This window comes from Staurois parvus, unplaced genomic scaffold (assembly GCF_062004578.1).
Source record: "Staurois parvus isolate SC_StPar_1 unplaced genomic scaffold, SC_StPar_1.0 ptg000394l, whole genome shotgun sequence".
NCBI classification, from domain to species: Eukaryota; Metazoa; Chordata; class Amphibia; order Anura; family Ranidae; genus Staurois; species Staurois parvus.
This window is the reverse complement of record NW_028318190.1, coordinates 1,369,765-1,388,810: the sequence shown is the minus strand read 5'-3', so window position 1 is coordinate 1,388,810 and position 19,046 is coordinate 1,369,765. Positions and strand designations below refer to the sequence as shown.

Below are 19,046 nucleotides of genomic sequence, written 5' to 3'. Positions count from 1 at the left end.
CTTTATTTGCCTTGATTGCATATATGTAGATTATGCTCCAGCACTGTGAGATTTGGGATCCTCAGGTTTCCCATGGACCTATGGAAAAGCTGAGTGAAATCACTAGGCCTAGGTGAGCTGGAGTCTAAAAAAGGTAGTCAATTTTTACTTGTTTTCTCGTAATAAAAAAAAATGCAGTTCAAGTTTAGGTTCATATTATAGGGCACGTATGTCTAAGTTGTGCACAATCAATGAAAAATGAACTATTGGTTAAAAACAAACCAAAAAAACACCCACACAACCTAAATTAAAATGTACGCATTAAAAATCTAATTGCCAGTTAGGTATGCACAAGGCTTTCAATCAAAACGAAAAAAAAATGTTCATGTTGCCATTTTACACATTAATTACAGAATAATAAGACTGTAGTATTCAAAGCAGCCGTAAGTTATCAACAATATAAAATTCATTTACAATAAAATATAAAAAACATAGAAGGGATCAAAATACAAAAAAATACTTGATACAAAGTACAAACAACGTCAGACATTAGAGAAGAAAAGATATAAATGTATAAAGAGATGGCGAGAAAAAAGGGCAAATTAATTACGTAAAGACCAATTGTAATTGGTAACTGTGAGATGATTGCTGTTAGCTGCACATGTAAACGTGCCCTTTAAGAGGGTCAGTTAAAGAAATCAACATATTTCCTATTGAATTGGCACATGACTTAAAGTATTAGTAAAATATAAATCTTCATTGGCTTCTGCCATGTTCCTTTAAGCACATTAGTTTAGCTTTGGTGTGGAGTCATGCTGGCTGTACACAATTAGATTTTTCTCCTGAAAAATTTTGTTGGTTGGCCTAGCATAGCAAAATAATGATTATAAAAATAGTAAATCCAGCAACAACATACAGCAGTGCAGAAAAGTCTAGAGCAAATCAGAATTCTTTTTCCTTACCACTGTAATCAGTGAATGCATAGGGGTCTTACGGTTTACTGAGCATATGTGCTTGTTCAATCTTGCAGACAGAATGAAGGATCAACTTTTTTTATAATATATATTTTAAATATATAGACTTAAGTGTTTCCTGTATATGTAGTCTTAAAGTAGAATGAAAGTCAAATTTGGGGGGAATTTTGGATCGAGTAAGGATGGTTATGACCCATCAGGTTTTTTTGCCATCTGTGTCCCATTGGGAAGATTTAACTTCTCTTCCTGTCCCATAGCCAAACCAGGCAGGACAGAAAAACCCTCCAAAGTGAGGAAATAAATGCCTGGTTTTCACCAGGACGAGTGTCCCCATTGGAGGATTTCCCCTCTATTAATACAAAATTTTGTATTTTCTTTCACTTTCAATGAGAACAGTAAAACATGACAAATAAAGAGGGTGAATCTCTATCAACGGGTACACAGGCAGCAATAAAATCCCCACCACTGTTCTAATCCCTCTCCACTCTGTTCAAAACTAAAGAAAAAAGTTTTGCCCTTAATTATACTTTAACAAAAGAAGTCTAACAATACATTCATTGTTCATTGTTCTCAGTCTTGTGCATTAACATTGTAACATTTGCCTTGGTGCCAGCTCTGTATTCACACTGTGAGATTTAACTGGTCTATTTTGGTAGCCTATCCCAGTGAACAAAATAAGTCACATTGTGCCAATGCAAAAATCAGATGTCGATTCAAGTATCTAAAGAGAACCTAGTAAGAGGTTTGCTTGATAGCCTATCTCCTCTACCATTAATAATGTCCTGTTGTGCGCTCCAGTGCTGCCCCTTTTCCCTACTGGTGCCCCGAAAGAGAGCCCTTTACAAGATCTGAGCTGGTCTGGTTTGGAGTTTATACTCAAACATATGCTGTGGTGCAGTGGCATGAATGAAGTCTCATAATGTGATATTTGAAAACAAGCTAGCAGTGCAATGCTCTGCGACATGCATCACAAAGCTCCATGTGTTTTACCATGTAGGCTAGTGTGAACATAGCCTCTCGGTACAGCGAGGGAATACAGGTTCACTTTTGCAAGAGCTCTTTCAGTTGGATCCCTAGTAGGTTCCCCGCATCTCTGGCCTATTGCCAATTATCAATGTAAACCTGCATTTCTGTCAAACCCCCAGAGAAAGGGTTTTTGTAGTACGGTCCAAGGATAGGGAAACTGGAGAGACAGAAAAATGGTGTGGTATGTAGCATAGCAAAGTCTGTGCAACACAGTCTGTGTGCTTCACTTGGCAAACATTACCTAGTTCATGGTCTTGGGCAAATTACATTAGTGGTCTGTTATGCATCTTTTTTTTTATAGTTTAGAAAACCGGCCCTTGACTGCACCCTAAGGTCAGACAGGCCAGGTCTGGCCCGGTCATTTCCCAACCCTCATTTTACAGCAATCTGTTCTAGTGACTAGCTGATCTGCCTACACAGTATGTCTCAACGGAGGAAGATGAAGTCACATGCTCCACCATACCAAATTTGTGGGCATTTCAGAGGGCTCCAGTAGGCTAAGGGGATGATGTGGAAGACCAGGGATTGTAAAGTACCACCAGTGGAGGAGGCAGGCTATCAAGCAGCCCTATTATTTTGCCCCCAATTTAAGTACTGTTAACTTGTAACCTGCTTTCATAGAGTTGACAATATCAGCTCTAATACTGGCTAGCCAAGCCATGGTGATGCCCATACATAGCTTTTCCCAAGTAGGAAATTCATCAATAATCTGAAAGGTCTAAGTATGGGCACCACCATATTTGAGGGGGCAAGTTTTCATCTTTGAATGTTTAATAAACCAGAAAAAAAAAAAAAATCTCATAGTGTGAATCTAGTGCTATGTGTCAGCTATTCTGCAGCTGTAGGGATCAACTCCTCATTGGCAGGTTTTCCTGGAGAGATGGCTGACTGTGCAGCCTTCTCTGGGCACTGTGCCACCATGTGGCTAGTACTTTGGCAGAAATGGCATTTCTTGGGCTGTGGTGGCAAATTACATTCCTTGGCATGGTGATCAAGTCCTCCACAGTTATAACATCTGCAAGAACAAAATAAAACAATGTTTGTACATTTTTAAAACTGAATTTAAGTAAAACAGCAGTGGGTGCAGTAGTGTATACACCAATAATACTCAATAGGCACACAAACAAAACAAGGACACAAACTAGAGATGCCCACTACGCTAGAATATTGTTATAAGAGGTAAAAAGGTCAAAACACTGTCCCAGGAAAAAAAAAAAAAATATGATATAGATTTATTTTTTTATTATATAAAAATTATAAACCCCCAGATGTATATTGGGAACCCTCAAAATATACAAATTGCCACCAATGGCAACGGGGGCTGGACGCAGGTTTGATCATTAAATAACACACATTACCTATATAGTTGGGCTGATTTACTTACCCCCCAAAAAATTATAAATAATAAGAAGAAGAATCTTCTCTCATAGAATTGTGTGAATGTTCACTTCAACTAGCTAATCTGTAAAAATCAAATCACGATTTAATACTAAATTACTAAAACACATTTGTATTTTTTTTTTTTTTTTTTTTTTTTTTTTTAAAGTGGAGTCAGCCTTTAAGCAACAATTGAAATGTAGCAGTTTGAGGTAGTAGCAAGCCTATTTTCTGAAAAGTAGCGGCAGGAAAAACTTGGTGGGTCTAAAATGAACCTTGCATGTCAATTAACTAGTTACTATCCGCTCACTTCTTTCCCCACACTCCCCATTCTATAAGTGTAATAAAATGAAAAAGAATTAGTGAACATGAAATGGTAAAAGTTACTTACCTTGAACATTAGCTTCCAACTGATTTCCAAGGGTTCAGGGTGACAACAATTAACCTCCTTACACCTTTTGAGAAAGCTAAGGATCCTAAATCTCTTGAGAACTTGCGTCGGCACAGTGCAGGAAAACAAAAACATTTCCGCAAGATTTGGCATCCTCAGCCTTTTGATGCCTCTCCCCTTTTTGGCTGCTATGGTCTATGGATCTGTTACCCCACCACCACTCCTGCTGCCACTTGATCATTCAACTAGTGCTGCCTGTGTCAGCCTGCCTGTTTTTTGGGGTTAGACCCAAAAAAAAAAAAAAAAAAGAAAAAACACACACCACATGATTTGCAAGTGTGAAAGTGACCACATGTTTTGCATTGAAAGCAGACAGGCAGACGTGATGTAACTAGTGATGGGCCGAACACCCCAGTTTGGCTCATGGTAGAACATTTGAACCTAATAAAAGTTCGAACGCGATCTTCGAACATTCACTGAGTACGCGGTAAGATACTGAACAGCTACTAAAATACTGCATAAGTCATGCAGTATTTAGTAGTGAAAACATTCTGCAAGGTTTCAGTTGTCAGCGGGATTTCCTGCTGACAGCTGAATGTAAAAAAAGTGCCAGCATTGCCTGGCAATTAAAAAAAACAGGAAAAAAAAAAACCAAACAACAAACACCACACGCATGGGGTTCCTCTCTTCCATCCATACCAAGCCCTTCAGGTCTAGTATGGATTTTAAGAACCCCCCCCCCAACATTTTTTTATTTTTTTTTAAATGGCATGGGGTTCCCCCCAAATCTCATGCCAGACGCTTATCGGAGCATGCAGCCTGGCAGGTCAGAAATGGGGGCGGGAGACAGGTGGGCGCTCGCTTCTGTCATTCACTGTGCACTGTTACTAATACGGAGTCGTTTCAGAGCTTACTGAGCTTCAAAGAAGGCAAATTGTTGGCGACTGCTTAGCTGGTGCCACTGAAATTGCCAATTTATGCCATCATAATCTTTGATACTGTACCTCGTGACATGGCAAATAAACAGTTTTTGGGGAAAAGTCGTCCGATAAGCGCATTCAACATTATGATCTGACGAAAAGAGACAAAAAGGACATTTGCAGCAGTTGTGGGTCACAATCCTACGCAAAGTGACTGCAGAGCTCAATCTCAGTCCCATGAAGATGGATATTGAGCTTTGCAGTCACTTTTGCAGCAGTTGTTTTCTTATTCTGGGTCACAATCCTGCGCAATATCCTTTTGTCTCTTTCAGTCAGTGCTGGTGGGTGGAGGGGAGAGAGAAGACCGAACAAGCTCCCCTCCCCTTTGTGTGACCTGGAAGGCAATGGCCATGTCACTTCCAGGTCAGAGCTGTCACTTTCCCGGCTAGAATAGCCAGGGAAACCTGTATTGCAATGCGGTTTGCATTGCAATACATCTAAATGGATCACAGAGGAGTCATGCAGGGCCCTTTAAACCCTACATGTCTCAAAGAGGACCTGTTACCAAAAAATCATCACATAGGGGACTTTGTGTCTCCTATGGGATGAAAAAAAAATAAAATAAAAAAGTTACACTCAAGCACATAACACATAAAATGCAGCAGCAGAAAAGTCAGAGTGGGTACTGTTGGTATGACCATTCTTGCTTTGATATCAATCTCCTTGCACGTCCATCATAAGCCACCTTGTCCCAGTTGATGAAAGATGGAAATTAGACACTACACTAAATTGGATGTTTCTGGTCCAATTTGTATTTTGTTTATTATTGTCGTCTGTATCCTTACCTATCTCCTTTAGGCTTCCTTTTCTGCTGCCCTTTTACTTTTGGTCGCCTCTCACTTCCAATGCATGGGGTACCCCCTGGCCCTGTTACTCGGGTGGACTCCAAGCCTTTTGATGATTTCTTGAATGTGAATTCCACAGACTCCCCCTCCTTAAGGCTGCGGAAACCGTCCATGTACAGCTTGCTCTGTGAATGGGACAAATGGGTTAATTTATCAGAATGGGGGAAAAAAAGAGAATTGGGTCATTTTTCATAAAGTTTTCTTGCTTTTCATGAAGCATCAATCCAAATGGTTCATGATTACCACTACCTAATTTTTTTCTTCTTTTTAACAATAATCACTGGTAAAAGCAGGACAGTACTACCAATTGTGTAAATATGTAGCCTAAAATTATTATATATTATTACGCACTCTGGCTGAGAGCATGCACTGCAGTGTGGAATGACGTCATGCCCACTTGCAGCCAGAGTGTGTGGATGGAGCCAGGCACAGGTTAAAGTTACTGTATATGTGGTTAATTCTTGAGCATCTCAACAGATACTGTGTTCATGTGAGTGCATTGCATTGTTTTTAATTTCCTTCTAAAAATAAAACTATTTTATGATATGCCATCATACCTTATGTCCTCTAATATTTAATTGGAATTCCAAGTATGCTTCTTGGATAAAGAGCTGGTCCTGTGGAGTGTTGTATTTGAGCTAGGCAAGACCTGTAGTAACTGGAGCACTCAGAATATGGTGCAACTGTGCATGGTAGCCAATCAGCTTCTAACGTCAGCTTGTTCAATTACAGGGATATTAAAAAGGCAAAAAAAAAAAAAAAAAAAAAAAAAAAAAAAAGGAACACACACACTCTATACTTACCTGCTCACTGCAGTGGTTTTGCACAGAGCAGCCCCAATCCTCTTCTCAGGTCTTGGGCCTTCCCTCCTGCCTAGTGCCCCCAGAGCAAGCAGCTTGCTATGGGGGCACCTAAACAGGCTCGCTCCTGAGCAGTTACTCTGCTTGTCCATTCTATTTCAATAATTTTATTTGGTTTTAACAAGTAATAAAACAAGCAGTAGGTCCGCCCACACAGGGGCTAGCAATGAAATTTGTATTGGGAATAAGCTTACAGATAAGCTAAGACAGTAAAACAAAGACATTACGAGGCAGTCTGACTGGACTGACATGGCAGCAGTAATTCAACACTTATTGTTGAGTTCAAAGGGTAGCGAGCCGAAAGGGCCTTCCCCATGGCAGCATGATGTCCTCTTGGTCCGTCTTTACCCAAGCAACTTCACCATCCACAGCTCATGGAGACACAAGAGAGTAGGGCAGTTGAACATAAATATAAAAGGATTAGGCTAGAGGGTGATGTGACATAGAAAAAAGGTCACACACCAGTAAGCAGGGCGTAAAAGAAGGAGCGGGGAAGAGAAAGAATTGGCCCAAGGGCCAGAAATCAGGGGGGGGAAAGGGGAAGGACTTGTCAGAGTAGGCCTAAACTGACATGGGGAAAAGTGGGAAAGGCATAAGTCAGCCACAGCACCCAGACTTTGAGAAACTTAGCTTGAGAGTCATTGCGGACACTAGACGACATTTGCCCACTAAGCATCAAGATAGTCATTTATTTCGGGTACTTGTATAGCACCGGCAATTTACGCAGCGCTTTACACACACACACACACACACACACACACACACACACACACACCTAACCCTCAAGGGGTGTACAATCTAAGGTCCCTAACTTATATTCATACATACACATTAGGGCCAATTTAGACAGGATCCAGTTAACCTACCAGCATATCTTTGGAGTGTGGGAGGAAACCCACACAGACACAGGGAGAACATGCAAACTCCAGGCAGACCCTAGTACTGCCAGGTGGAAGTGCTAACCATTTAGCCACTGTGCTGCCCCCTATGATCTCTCACCCCCTGGAAGGGGACAGATTTTTTTCAGGCTTGGGTTATTGTTCTGGTGGCTGACAAAAAAAAAAAAAATGGTAGGAGGCGAGCCTCTGCTGAGGAGCATACAAACCTGGTATAGGGCAGTGTAATAAGGCAAACTTGAACCCTGAATGAGGAAAGTCATGGGTCTCCTGGAGAGAGGCCTATGTAGGAAAGGACCTGGAGGTTAGAAAATGTTGAATGTGAACAAATCCATTGGTGACCCACCAAGAGAACGCATGTGGCTGGTCCAGGCCAGGAAGGAAGAAAGGGTTATCTGCTTATCCATTCAAACACAAAGGCACAGCTTGCCCCCCCCCCCCCATTAGCTCACTGACTGTGATTGACAGCAGCAGCCAATGGTTCCCACTACTGTCACAGCCAACTGAGGAGTCGAGGCTCCCGTGCACAGTGGGGCTCAGGTAAGTACTGGGGGGTGGGCTGCTGCACACAGAAGGTTTTATGCTGTCATGCATAGAGGTAAAAAACCTTGAGCCTTTATGTACCACCCTCCTAGTCAGCTAGGGGGGTCTAGACTCCAATTGTTAGCAGGGAGTTCTGAGTAGTATTATTATTATTATTACTACGAGTTTATATAGCGCCAAAGGGTTTGCTCAGCGCTGTACAATAGCCTCGGTGTGACAGTTAGCAGGGGTCAAATTGTGGTCAGAGTTGATAGGCTCTGCAGACCAGCCTTCTGGCATTTCCCCCCGCTCTAAAACTTTGGAGAGAGGTCTAGAAGCAGTGGGTGGATATGGAGAGTGGCTGGTCTGTATTTTTAGAGGATCCTGGCCAATCCCCAACAGGTGGCTTGGTAAAGAGCCAGGACAACCTTTAAGAGTAAGGGAGCCTGTTCAGCAGCAGAAGAACTCGGGTGGAAGTTGAAGATGGAGTGAGGCTGGAGAGAGGAGCCTGGAAGGGGGGGTCCAGGTGGAGAGGGGCTCAGCTACAGGCAGTGGAGCTTGGAAGGAGACAAGTTCAGACCTTAACCAGCTCACAGAGCGAGGACCACCTGTGTAGTAGGGAAGGAGTGACTACCAACCCACCAGCCTCATAGTAGAAGGACTGAGTGAGTAGACCTGCACCCCCTGGGCCAGATAGGGGAAAGGAGGCACTCTAGCGGGAAGCTGGATTAGCCTGCCACATAGGACTGTTTCACTAAATTCAGGGCCGTCTTTAAGGAGGGGCAAAAGGGGCTGCTGCCCTGGGCCCAATCATTGTTGTGGGGCCCAAAGCAGCTGCCCCATATTTGCCAACTATCCAAGGTTACATTGCCTTGTCCCATGCTGTGTCCAGTGATCTCAGTGTGAAGTACTATCCCTTATGCTGCCCAGCTGTGCCCTATTGCTATGACTCACATGCAGACTGTATCAGCATTCACATGTAAATAGCCAACATTAATATGTAAATAGAGACAGGCTGGTGACATAGATATGTAAATAGAAGGGGCATTCGTATGTATATTATGCCTCCTTGAGGTTCTAGCCACCATCACCTCTGGCTAAAGGTGTACTTTACATGTAGGACAGTCCATTCATTTCAATGGGTTGCTCTGTGCGCTAGAAATACAGAAATAAAGTCCCTGACCTGTTTTCAAAATCACACAGAGCCACAGCACCTTGAATTTTGGTGCATGTGAAAATGCATGGATCAGCATATGCACGAGGGTGTCATTAACAATTAATGGCACTGCTGTGTATCTGCTAAAAGGCAGCACATTTCTTTGGTGTTAGGAAGGCGATTTTGCACGTGTTTCCAACACGTAGAAATGTGAACATAGGTTAAATGTCTCAATAAACACTGGTGGTCAGTATATATCTTCTCATTACATTGGGGCTTGGTGTAGAATCCTTTCATTCACACTAGTGGTCAGTGTGAATGCGCCCCTTACATTGGTGGTCAGTGTAAGACTCTCCTCACATTGGTGGTCACTATGAATGCTCCTATTACATTAGTGGTAAGTGTAAATCCCCTTTATGTTGGTGGCCACTGTAGAAACTCCTCTTTATATTTGTGATCAGTAAAAAATCCTCACTTGCATTTGTAGTCAGTGTCGAATCCTCCTTTACATTGGTGGTCCATGTAGAAGACACCCTTTAATTGGTGGTCCTTGTAAATTCCCCCTTACATTGGTGGCCAGTGTAGAAATGTATGGGTTGTTGGAGTAAAATCTTCCATTACATTGGTTGTCAGTTCAAACTCCCCATTACATTGGTGGTCAGTGTAAATCCCCCTTACATTGGTGGTTGATGTAGAAATGTCATCTCCCACCCCCATCTAGCACTGCCACTGATCCCACCCACCCCAAGCATTGCCACTGATCACACCCTCTCCCTAGCACTACCACTGATTCCAGGAGTCCTAGAATCCCGAGGGGTTTTCTGTCTATTAGTTGGTCCCCTCACCTTCCCAGTCCATGGTGTTCAGGCAGTGAAGAGATGATGTGCTGTAACCTTCAGCAACCAATCAGCGAGCTCTAATGATGTGCTGCAACCTCTAGAAATCAATAAGTGGTAATGATGCACAATAACCAATAGCAACCAATCAGTGAGCAGTAATAATGTGCAGTAACCTCTAGCAACCAGTGAACAGTAGTGATCTGCTGTAATCTCTATCAACCAATCAGTGAGCAATAATGATGTGCAGCAACCAATGGGTGAGCAGTAATTATGTTCAGTAACCTCTATCAACCAATCAGTGAGCGGTAATAATATGCAGTAACCTCTAGCAACCAATCAGCAAGCAGAAATCATGTGCTATAGTAACTAATTAGGGAGCTGTAATATGTTCTGTAACCTCTACCAACCAGTCAGTGAGCTGTAATAAAATGCTGCAACCTCCGAAAACCAATTTCAACTGCTGTCTGATCTGTTAAATAAACTGATTTTGAGTCTACTTGCTATTTTTTGTATGTCTCAGAGCAGGTGGAGAGCAAAATTGCATGCCCACCCCAAGAAAATGTTTGCCCAGGGGCCAAACTAACATTAAAGATGGCCCTGATTAAATTTGTGGCACACACTGGATCCCCTGCTCAGGGATTCACCCAGAACAGCTGGATAAGGAGTATCTGGGGTGGTACTACAGTAGATGCTGGCTAGCTTTCCAGAAGAGACTTTGCTGTGACCACTTGTACATAGTTCAGGAAGTTGTCCTTGGTTTCTCAGTTCCATTGGGCATCCCACACACCTCTTACCCTAACCAAGTTGAAATCCCCCTAACAGGGGCAGACTGACCATTTGGAAACTCAGGCACTGCCCGGAGGGCCCGGGGTCAGTAGGGGGCCCCATGAGATGCCCCTGGTAACTTTTTCATAGGCTTGAGTTTGGGCAAGGACACAGGGGCCCCATGATCCCCTATTGCCCGGGGGCCCCATGAGTTGTCAGTCCGCCCCTGCCCCCTAAAACAATCCGAAAAACAAGCTCAAAAGGACTGGTTACTGACTCCTGAATGCAAGTCGGTGTGCAAATGAGTGTTGCCTGGCTGTGCAGGACTATAGGGGGACCCAAATACACTGCAACTCCTAAGGGGGTAGTGCTACATTTACAACCACTTTAGGCTTTGACAGTAAAACCTGAAAGCGGTTTGGTCTCTGTTCAGAGCTGCACCAGATTTTCCACTCTCCAGGTTTAGTAAATCTTGCACTTTGGAGCAAGTTTTTTTTCCGTTCAATATTTTTATTGAATAATTTTGATGTTAGAAAATACAAAACTCGATCGCTGTCTTATATATGAACCGAAATATTACAATAAAAAAATAAAAAGGTACAAGTATTTTTTTTTTTTTTTTAAATGACGCTTTCTTGCACTTAATGAATTGAATGCACTGGACACTTTTCAAGCACTGGACATTTTATATTACATGATATTTATAGATTATAATTTTGTTTATGTGATTAGTGTGATATTGATTCTACTCCAGTTTGATTACTGATGAATTTTTTTGCACATTATATAGTTGGGTGCTGTTACACACACCTATTAGTATTATAAATAGATGTGCACAACAAATGAAGGTTGATTGCACACTACCCAAAAAGCAATACATGATGAAAAAGGATCTTTAGACGGTTAACAAATTTGTAAATGGCTGACCAAGCTGCTCATATATAGCCAAGTCTCTTGTACTGGGACATAATTACCTCGTTGTAGGACAGAGCGATTTTCTCCCCCTTTAACTCATGGGGATTCCCTGTTATGCCTACATGTTAATAAATGTACAAAAGCCATCTCTCTCTCTCCAGGTGGGGGCTGCAGGGTTTCCCAGCTTATGACAGAGCGGATATTCTTCCTAACTGAATGGAAGAACAAAGGGATCTCAGACATGCTATACATTCCATGCATTCCTAATGGAGAGGGGGAGGGGAGGAGGTATAGGCAGAGGGGGAAGGGGCTTGTTATGCAGGTAGCCATGTGCTCTATGCATTGTTCAGCTGCTGTGATTAATTCCACTTCAAGTATTTATTTCAGGTACTTATATAGCGCCGTCAATTTACGCAGCGCTTTACATATATATTGTACATTCACATCAGTCCCTAACCCTCAAAGGGGCGTACATTCTAAAGTCCCTAACTCTCACATTCACACACATACATACTAGGGCCAATTTAGACAGGATCCAATTAACCTCCCAGCATGTCTTTGGAGTGTGGCAGGAAACCAGAGTACCTGGAGGAAACCCACGCAGTCACAGGGAGAACATGCAAACTCCAGGCAGGTGGTGCAGGGGTTGGGATTTGAACCAGCGACCCTAGTACTGCCAGGTGGAAGTGCTAACCATTTAGCCACTGTGCTGCCCAGTATGGGGTAAATGTCACTAAAGGCCTACATAAAAACCTTTAGGCGAGAAATATCTATGCCCCTGTGCTAAGCTTTTAAGCTGGCCATACATTAATAAAATTGTTCTTCATTCAACCAATGGGGATGAACAACAACAAAAAAACAAAAACAAAACAAAAAAACAAACAAACACAAAAAACAAAAACAACAAACAAAAAAAAGGAATTCCTAATTCCCCCATCCACACATTGGAGATGAATGGGGAATCACTTCCACTATGCTATTGTGTTCCAATGAGGTCTCCCAGCCATCAGAATACACTGATGAATGCTGTGTGCTATAGCTGTGGGCACTGACTGTTCAGGAAAAACCCAACAGGCTGGTTGGACAGAAGTCAGTCAGTAGATCGAGTTCTGTACAACCTGCCTGCCCATACATGGATCAAAAATTCATCCGGTCCCTGCTGAACTTCAATTCACGTATGGCCATCCTTAGGGGTCGTTTACACTTGACTAATTTCTAACTCTTGCCAAATCAATTGCCCCTATAGTGTTGGACAGGTATTAGGGAAGAGTTTTTAATGCTCCTCAAATGCTCTATGTGCGTTTTTGAGGCGTTTGATAAGCATTTTCCAAGAGTTAATTCTGCACCAAAAATGCCTATAATAAAGTTTAAAGGTATTAAGTGCTCCGCAAACACCTGCCAGGGGTTTGAGGAGCATCACCATAGACTTTAATGGGAGGCTTCAACTCCTGGCTCAACATGAGTCGTCAATTTTGCCGCCACGCTAACGCTTCAGTGTGAACAGCGCTGTGTGCTGCCATATGTAGAATTTTCATAGGCATTTGAGGAGCATTAAAAACACTTCCCAAATGCCTAACAAAACTATTGTGAACATAGCCTTAAAGTGTTAGGTAGGAGAGTGAAGGGGCAGAGGGTACTACTGAAGTAGAGTGGAGGGGAGGGTTGATGTGAAAGGGGGCAGCACTGGGGCTGGCTGGCTCTCAAGAGGGCAAAGCACACTACTGTGAGGGTAGGGTGTGATTTTAAAGGGGGGAGGAGTGCTGTGTGGGGCTGGTGATGTAATCTGATTAGATTGTAAACACTAACAAGCTCTGAGTCAACTTGTATTGTTACTGTAATGTCTGCCTTCATTTTGTAAAGTGCTAGGCAAACTGTTGGTGTTATATAAATATATAACAAGAATAGCTATAAGGGGGGGGGGGCAGGGTGTGATGTAAAGGGGCAGTGCTATGAAGGGAGGCTGGTGATGTGAAGGGGGCAGTGCTGTAAAAGGGGGTGGGGTGATGTGAAGGGGGGGCAATGCTGTAAATGGGGGTGGGCAGGGGCAGACTGACAACTCATGGGGCCCCCGGGCAATAGGGGATCATGGGGTCCCCGTGTCCTTGCTCAAACTCAAAAAAGCCTATGAAAAAAAACAAAAAAAAACCCCCACACACACCTAATGGGGCATTCGGTGTTTTTTTTTTTGTTTTTTTTTTGCAGCCACTGCTAGGGGCTGGCAGTGGCTGCAAAAATGCCCTGTGGGCATGAGACCTAAATCTGTTCTTGTTCCCTACAATAACTCGAGTCCCCAATTTATTGTCCCATTGCAGCATGTGGGATTTAAAAAACAAACAATGATGCAATAAGTATTGGCATGCATGATCGAAGTGTTGCTGGTGTGAATCTGTAATTTATTTTCCCCATTCCATGACAATATCCATTCTAGGTGCTAAGGAAACACTGGATACTTGCATTCTAATAGTTTAGATAAGGCTCTGATTGTAGGAGAAAACATTCATCATTGTGCAGATTGTATCCCATTTGAGGATCTGTTGAAGACAATGTCATTTGCTCTTATCTTCCGGTTTCTGCAGGATGTGTTATCTCACTTTGTGTCCTGTGTGCACAGGAGATATTGGGATAGGAAATATGCTGCCCTATGGAGGGAGGTGATGGTGGCTCTGGTCAAGTAGACCTTTTGATGCTGAGAACATTAGAGGCTGCAATAAGGAAATTAGACATTTGAGACAATAATAGGGAGATAGTACAATTATCCCACCCACACACTTCCAAAATCTCCTGAGAATGCACAGGTCAAGTAAAGGTTACTGGGAATCCATTGCATGGGATTCTTCCCCGAATATTCATTCCAGTGCTTGCAGGTGGTCTCATCTCCAGAGAGATATATAAATACACAGGATTGATCAATGTAGATAAGAAAGACAGTTGTTTTAAATCAGTTTTGTTTTATACTGACTGCATGGATAAACATTTGGAATGCCATTCGGTATATGAGAAATACTAGGAACTTTTTCCTAGCAATGGACGCATTTCCATGTATAATTTTATACACTTACAGCCATATTTGTTAAGAGGAGTGTTCATTCAAAAGGTGTGATCAATCATGCTGCCGAAAGTAGCGCAACATAAAAAAAAAAAAAAAAAAAAATTATATATATATATATATATAATTATTATACAGGATTTATATAGCGCCAACAGTTTGCTCAGCGCTTTACAATATAACGGGAGACAATACAGCAACAATACAAGAGGGATAGGAGGGCCCTGCTCCTTGGAGCTTTATATATATATATATATATATATGTGTATATATATATATATATATATATATATATATATATATATATATATATATATATATATATATATATATATATATATATATATAGCTACACCAGAGTGCCTCAGGTGTCACAAGCCCTATCTTTTTCTGCTGAAATGCGAGTTACTTGGCGGTTTTATTCAGAATAAATGTTTTATACAATTTTGCACTATGGAGGATCTTTGTGCTTTTATTTCAGGACTATCACCACCCCATGAGTTTTAAAGCATATATACAGCGGTACCTGTCCAGGGGGAATAGCAGATGGTGAAGGAGAGAGCATTGGAGAGTGTGGAGTACCTTTCACCCAGGGGAAGCGTGCAGGGTCCAGGTGTGACCCGTAAGGCTATTTGGCCCCTGTAGGTCACAAAGGGAAGGTGAGCGGGCATGCTAGCCACATAAGGATTGTCACCCACCACTTGCATGTTGATCCATACTCCACAGAGGGAATCACTGTGTGTCACGATTGCATAGGTTGTTTGACACAGTGCACTGTTTTTCACTATTGAAATCCACCTTATTGAATTGGGATGTATATTTGTGTCTAATAGATATTGATGGTGTATCAAATATTATAGCGCTACATCAATATTTAGTATTTGTATGTTTATATCCATTTGAAGGTGAGGATTGGATGTTAGCAGCTGTTTCATATTACACATTATAAACGCAGCAGCGCAGGTGGACATATTATCCATTATATATACACACACACACACACACACACACACACACACACATTAGTGGTTATAGGTTATTGCTCCAAAAAAGTTGCACTCTAATGAAGTGTTACTAAACCCAGGACCCTGTATTCACTATATCTGGTCTCTTACAGTACACACAACATGGAAATGCAATTATTTTAATAAATATAAAACTGCTAAATACCTTTTCTCATCAGCAGTTAGAGCAGTTTTGTGACTCCTATCAGTGTCCAGCCAAGCACTGGATAAAGCTTGTAGGAGTTCTCTAGGAGGATGCAGAACCCCTGACCTCTCTATGGGCAGTGCAGATTGGCCCTGTGCTGATTACATGCACTCTCCCAAGAAAAAAACAAAAAAAAAAAAAACCAACAAAAAACACCTCTCTAGCAATACACACCAAACTGAGCATGTGCAGAGCGTCTCCACATGATACGTCTTATCAGGAGATAAGAGGGAGGGGGGGGGGGTGGAGACACTGGAAGAGAAGACAGGATCAAACATCCTTTTTACACAATGCAGAGGATTAATCCACAGTGAGTATAACAAGCATGCTTTACTGTATATACAGACTGATTTTACAGTTGTGGGTTTAGTAATACTTTAAGGTCAATACTTACTGTATTGGGGCACACTTACATCTACAGTCAGGTAAATACAGATAAGATCTGTTTTCTGGAATTTTCTTTTTTTTTTTTTTTTAGCAAAAAACTGTGTTTCGTGCGATGCGGGCTGAAGCCCTGACCCTCTGAGGACGTGCATCGCACGAAACGTGTTAGGGGGGCTACAGCTTATGAACATCTAGCCACTCTATGTGGCCAACATTCTATGGTCAGTAATTTCTTGTTGTTTCACCCTTTTTGACCAATAAACCTTAGTCAAACAGCATCACACTATGTGGCGTCCTTTTTTGGGCTCTCTTTGAGAGCACCATCTCCCACAGTACCTATCTGGACTAAGGAGTACCTTGACGCCTACACGGTTTGATGAATCTTGGTTACTGTTCTTCGCGGTGAGACAGAGGATAGTACGGAGTGCGATCTGACCAGAGCCTTGATGCTGGAGAGATTTTGCAGATTATACTTCTCTACATGCGTTATTTTAACGCACCTCTGGTGAGTGCGCACTCTATTTGCTCCTAGGATTTTTTCACTTCTCTTCAACCACTGATCTGGGATGAGGACTTTATGTGTGCTTTAATATTTCTCACTGATGAGCGCACTGTTCACCATTGTGTCACATCTTTTTTGATCATTGACATTTATACGCATATATACCTTATAGAGATTTTTTGCATTCTGATTCTAGCGCTGCACCCATTTGCTTTTTTTTTTTTTATTGATCATTGTAAGGTGGGTTGGTTGCCTTTTTTGGTGTTCTAGCTGCTTACATATTTCTGTCTGTAGCGCTCGCTATACCATTTTTACAGTCTCTACACCCACTGCATCTCCATTGCCTAATATAAATTGCCTGCATGCAGCTCCATGAAGCATTAAAAGAAAAAAAAACCCACACACCACACGCACACACAGTGGGCTGTAGAGAGAACACATATGGAAGGATTGATCTGCATGTACAAGGGTTGTAATAGCACTGATCTCTAGCAGTCTCATATATTGGAGTGGACTTACAGCAAATAGGCTGTTCACTTTGCAAGGGAAGTTGCATTTTGCAAAGGAAATTGCCCCAGAGCTTAGTGAAGGAGGTGAAGCTGCTGACTTCATCATCTGATCATTTGCGGGCATAACGCGCTTTTTTTTTGTTATTTTCTTTGCACTTGATTGAGTATTCTTTGCAAAGTAGATCATCACCGAAATTCACTAAGCTCAAGGGCAAACTCCCGTGCAAAGTGCAACTTCCTTTGCAGGGGCGGACTGAGAACTCATGGGGCCCCCGGGCAATAGGGGATCATGGGGCCCCTGTGTCCTTGCCCAAACTCAAAAAAGCCTATGGAAAAAAAAAAAAAAAAAAAAAAAAAAAAAAGTGTACTAGGGGCCCACTACTGACCCCGGGCCCTCGGGCAGTGCCCAAGTTTCCAAATGGTCAGTCCGCCCCTGTTCCCTTGTAAAGACACTGTCCATAGTTGAATAGCAGTTAAAGTGAAACTTCACTCCCTTAATATTTTTTATCCTTATGCTCTTAGCAATAGTAAATAGAAAAGTATAATATATTTACTTGTTTTAAAACTTTTTTTAAAAACACATTTCTTCAGTTACTTCCCGGTTTACATACCTAGGCAAATGTCATATATCCCAGGAGTCTTCAGCAGGGGAAGTGGGGGGGTTTCACAGCTAAGCACATCCTCCTGTCTGCATGCCTGAGCTAAGGACAGATGGATTCCCAGAAATAAATGCTACATAAATTGGCCAGAAATTCTAGGGGGTGTTTTTCAAAATGATTTCTCAGCAAAATAAAGCACAGAAACATGGATGAATGGGCGAGTTTGCTTTGAATATTAAAAATGAATTAAATAGGGTTTTCATTTTGTGGTGCTCAGATGCTGTGTAGTTCCACTTTAAATATTTAAGTCAAGTTACCCCAGGTTCACACCTAAGCATTTTCCGCTTTGCAGAAATGCAGTACAGTCCATTTAACATGTTTTCCTATGGGACATTCACATCTCTGTGTTTTCACCCGGTGCATTTTTTGGAAAGGGTCAGGGATTTTTTGAATGCAAAAAGTTGCATTTTTGGTTCTATAGACTTCGATGGAAATGCTGCAGAAAAGCATGTAGTGCGTTTTTGCTGTGCTTTGCGTTTTAAATCTGCTTAGCAACAAGAGAAAAACAAAAAAAAATAAAAAACGCAAAATGCATCAATAGCGCAGGTGAAAAAACGCAACCTGCATAGGGGTGAACCTAGCCTTAGCGTGTCCAAAAAAAATACAGATCCAGAGCTTCATTGGAATTTTATTATTTTTTTTTTTTAAAGAGATCAGATAGTTTTCTTACCTGATGCACAAAGACATCCACAGGAGTCTCCAGCTCAGCTCCTTCTTTCTTGGTCATTGTGAGGAATCCAAAGCCCATTCTAACATTGAACCATTTACAAATCCCAGATCCTTGAAAGATTTCCGACTCGCCATTTTTAGCAGACTCTGAGGAGTCTTCTACAGGCTTCAAGAACCCTCCTGTAAATATAAAGCAGTTAACTTAGGAAAGAATTTAAACCAAAAGCGAATAGAGCATTAACAAAAAACACAAGACCAATTATACAGACAAGGGAAAATGTCACCAGCACACCGAGGATCACCAATATGGGTCCAAAAGTTTTAATGAACGATCACATAGTTACAGCAAGGTAATGTTTCGGAGTCTCGCAGGACCCCTTCATCAGGAATGTGACCAATTATACAGATAGTTTTGTAAAATTCAAAAAGGGAAAAAAGAGAAGAATAAGAATAATTATTTGACAATAACCATTGATGGAAGCATATTATACTTACCTGCTGTGTGCAATGGTTTTGCAGAGCAGAGCAGCCTGGATCCTCCTC

The 19,046-nt window shown here is 41.8% G+C and overlaps 1 protein-coding gene across 1 annotated transcript; it reads right to left on the bottom strand.

Annotated features, from left to right (window-relative positions):
* Positions 1–2,807: 2,807 nt before the first annotated feature.
* On the bottom strand, positions 2,808–18,687 carry LIN28A (lin-28 RNA binding posttranscriptional regulator A). The gene is made up of 3 exons (XM_089686209.1): positions 18,505–18,687; positions 5,513–5,697; positions 2,808–2,994 (listed from the first exon to the last, which is right to left on the bottom strand). The coding sequence occupies exons 1-3, from the start codon at positions 18,580–18,582 to the stop codon at positions 2,808–2,810; spliced, it is 450 nt and encodes a 149-aa protein (XP_089542335.1). The 5' UTR covers positions 18,583–18,687.
* Positions 18,688–19,046: the final 359 nt, after the last annotated feature.

What these genes read in the sequence shown, in the direction of transcription:
- LIN28A (XM_089686209.1), bottom strand. Translation starts at nt 18,582, where the DNA reads ATGGGCTTTGGATTCCTCACAATGACCAAGAAAGAAGGAGCTGAGCTG. An exon ending in TGGATGTCTTTGTGCATCAG is followed by an intron (nt 5,698 to 18,504) that starts GTAAGAAAACTA and finishes TCCCATTCACAG; the next exon opens with AGCAAGCTGTACATGGACGG. An exon ending in AGGAAGCCTAAAGGAGATAG is followed by an intron (nt 2,995 to 5,512) that starts GTAAGGATACAG and finishes TTGTTCTTGCAG; the next exon opens with ATGTTATAACTGTGGAGGAC.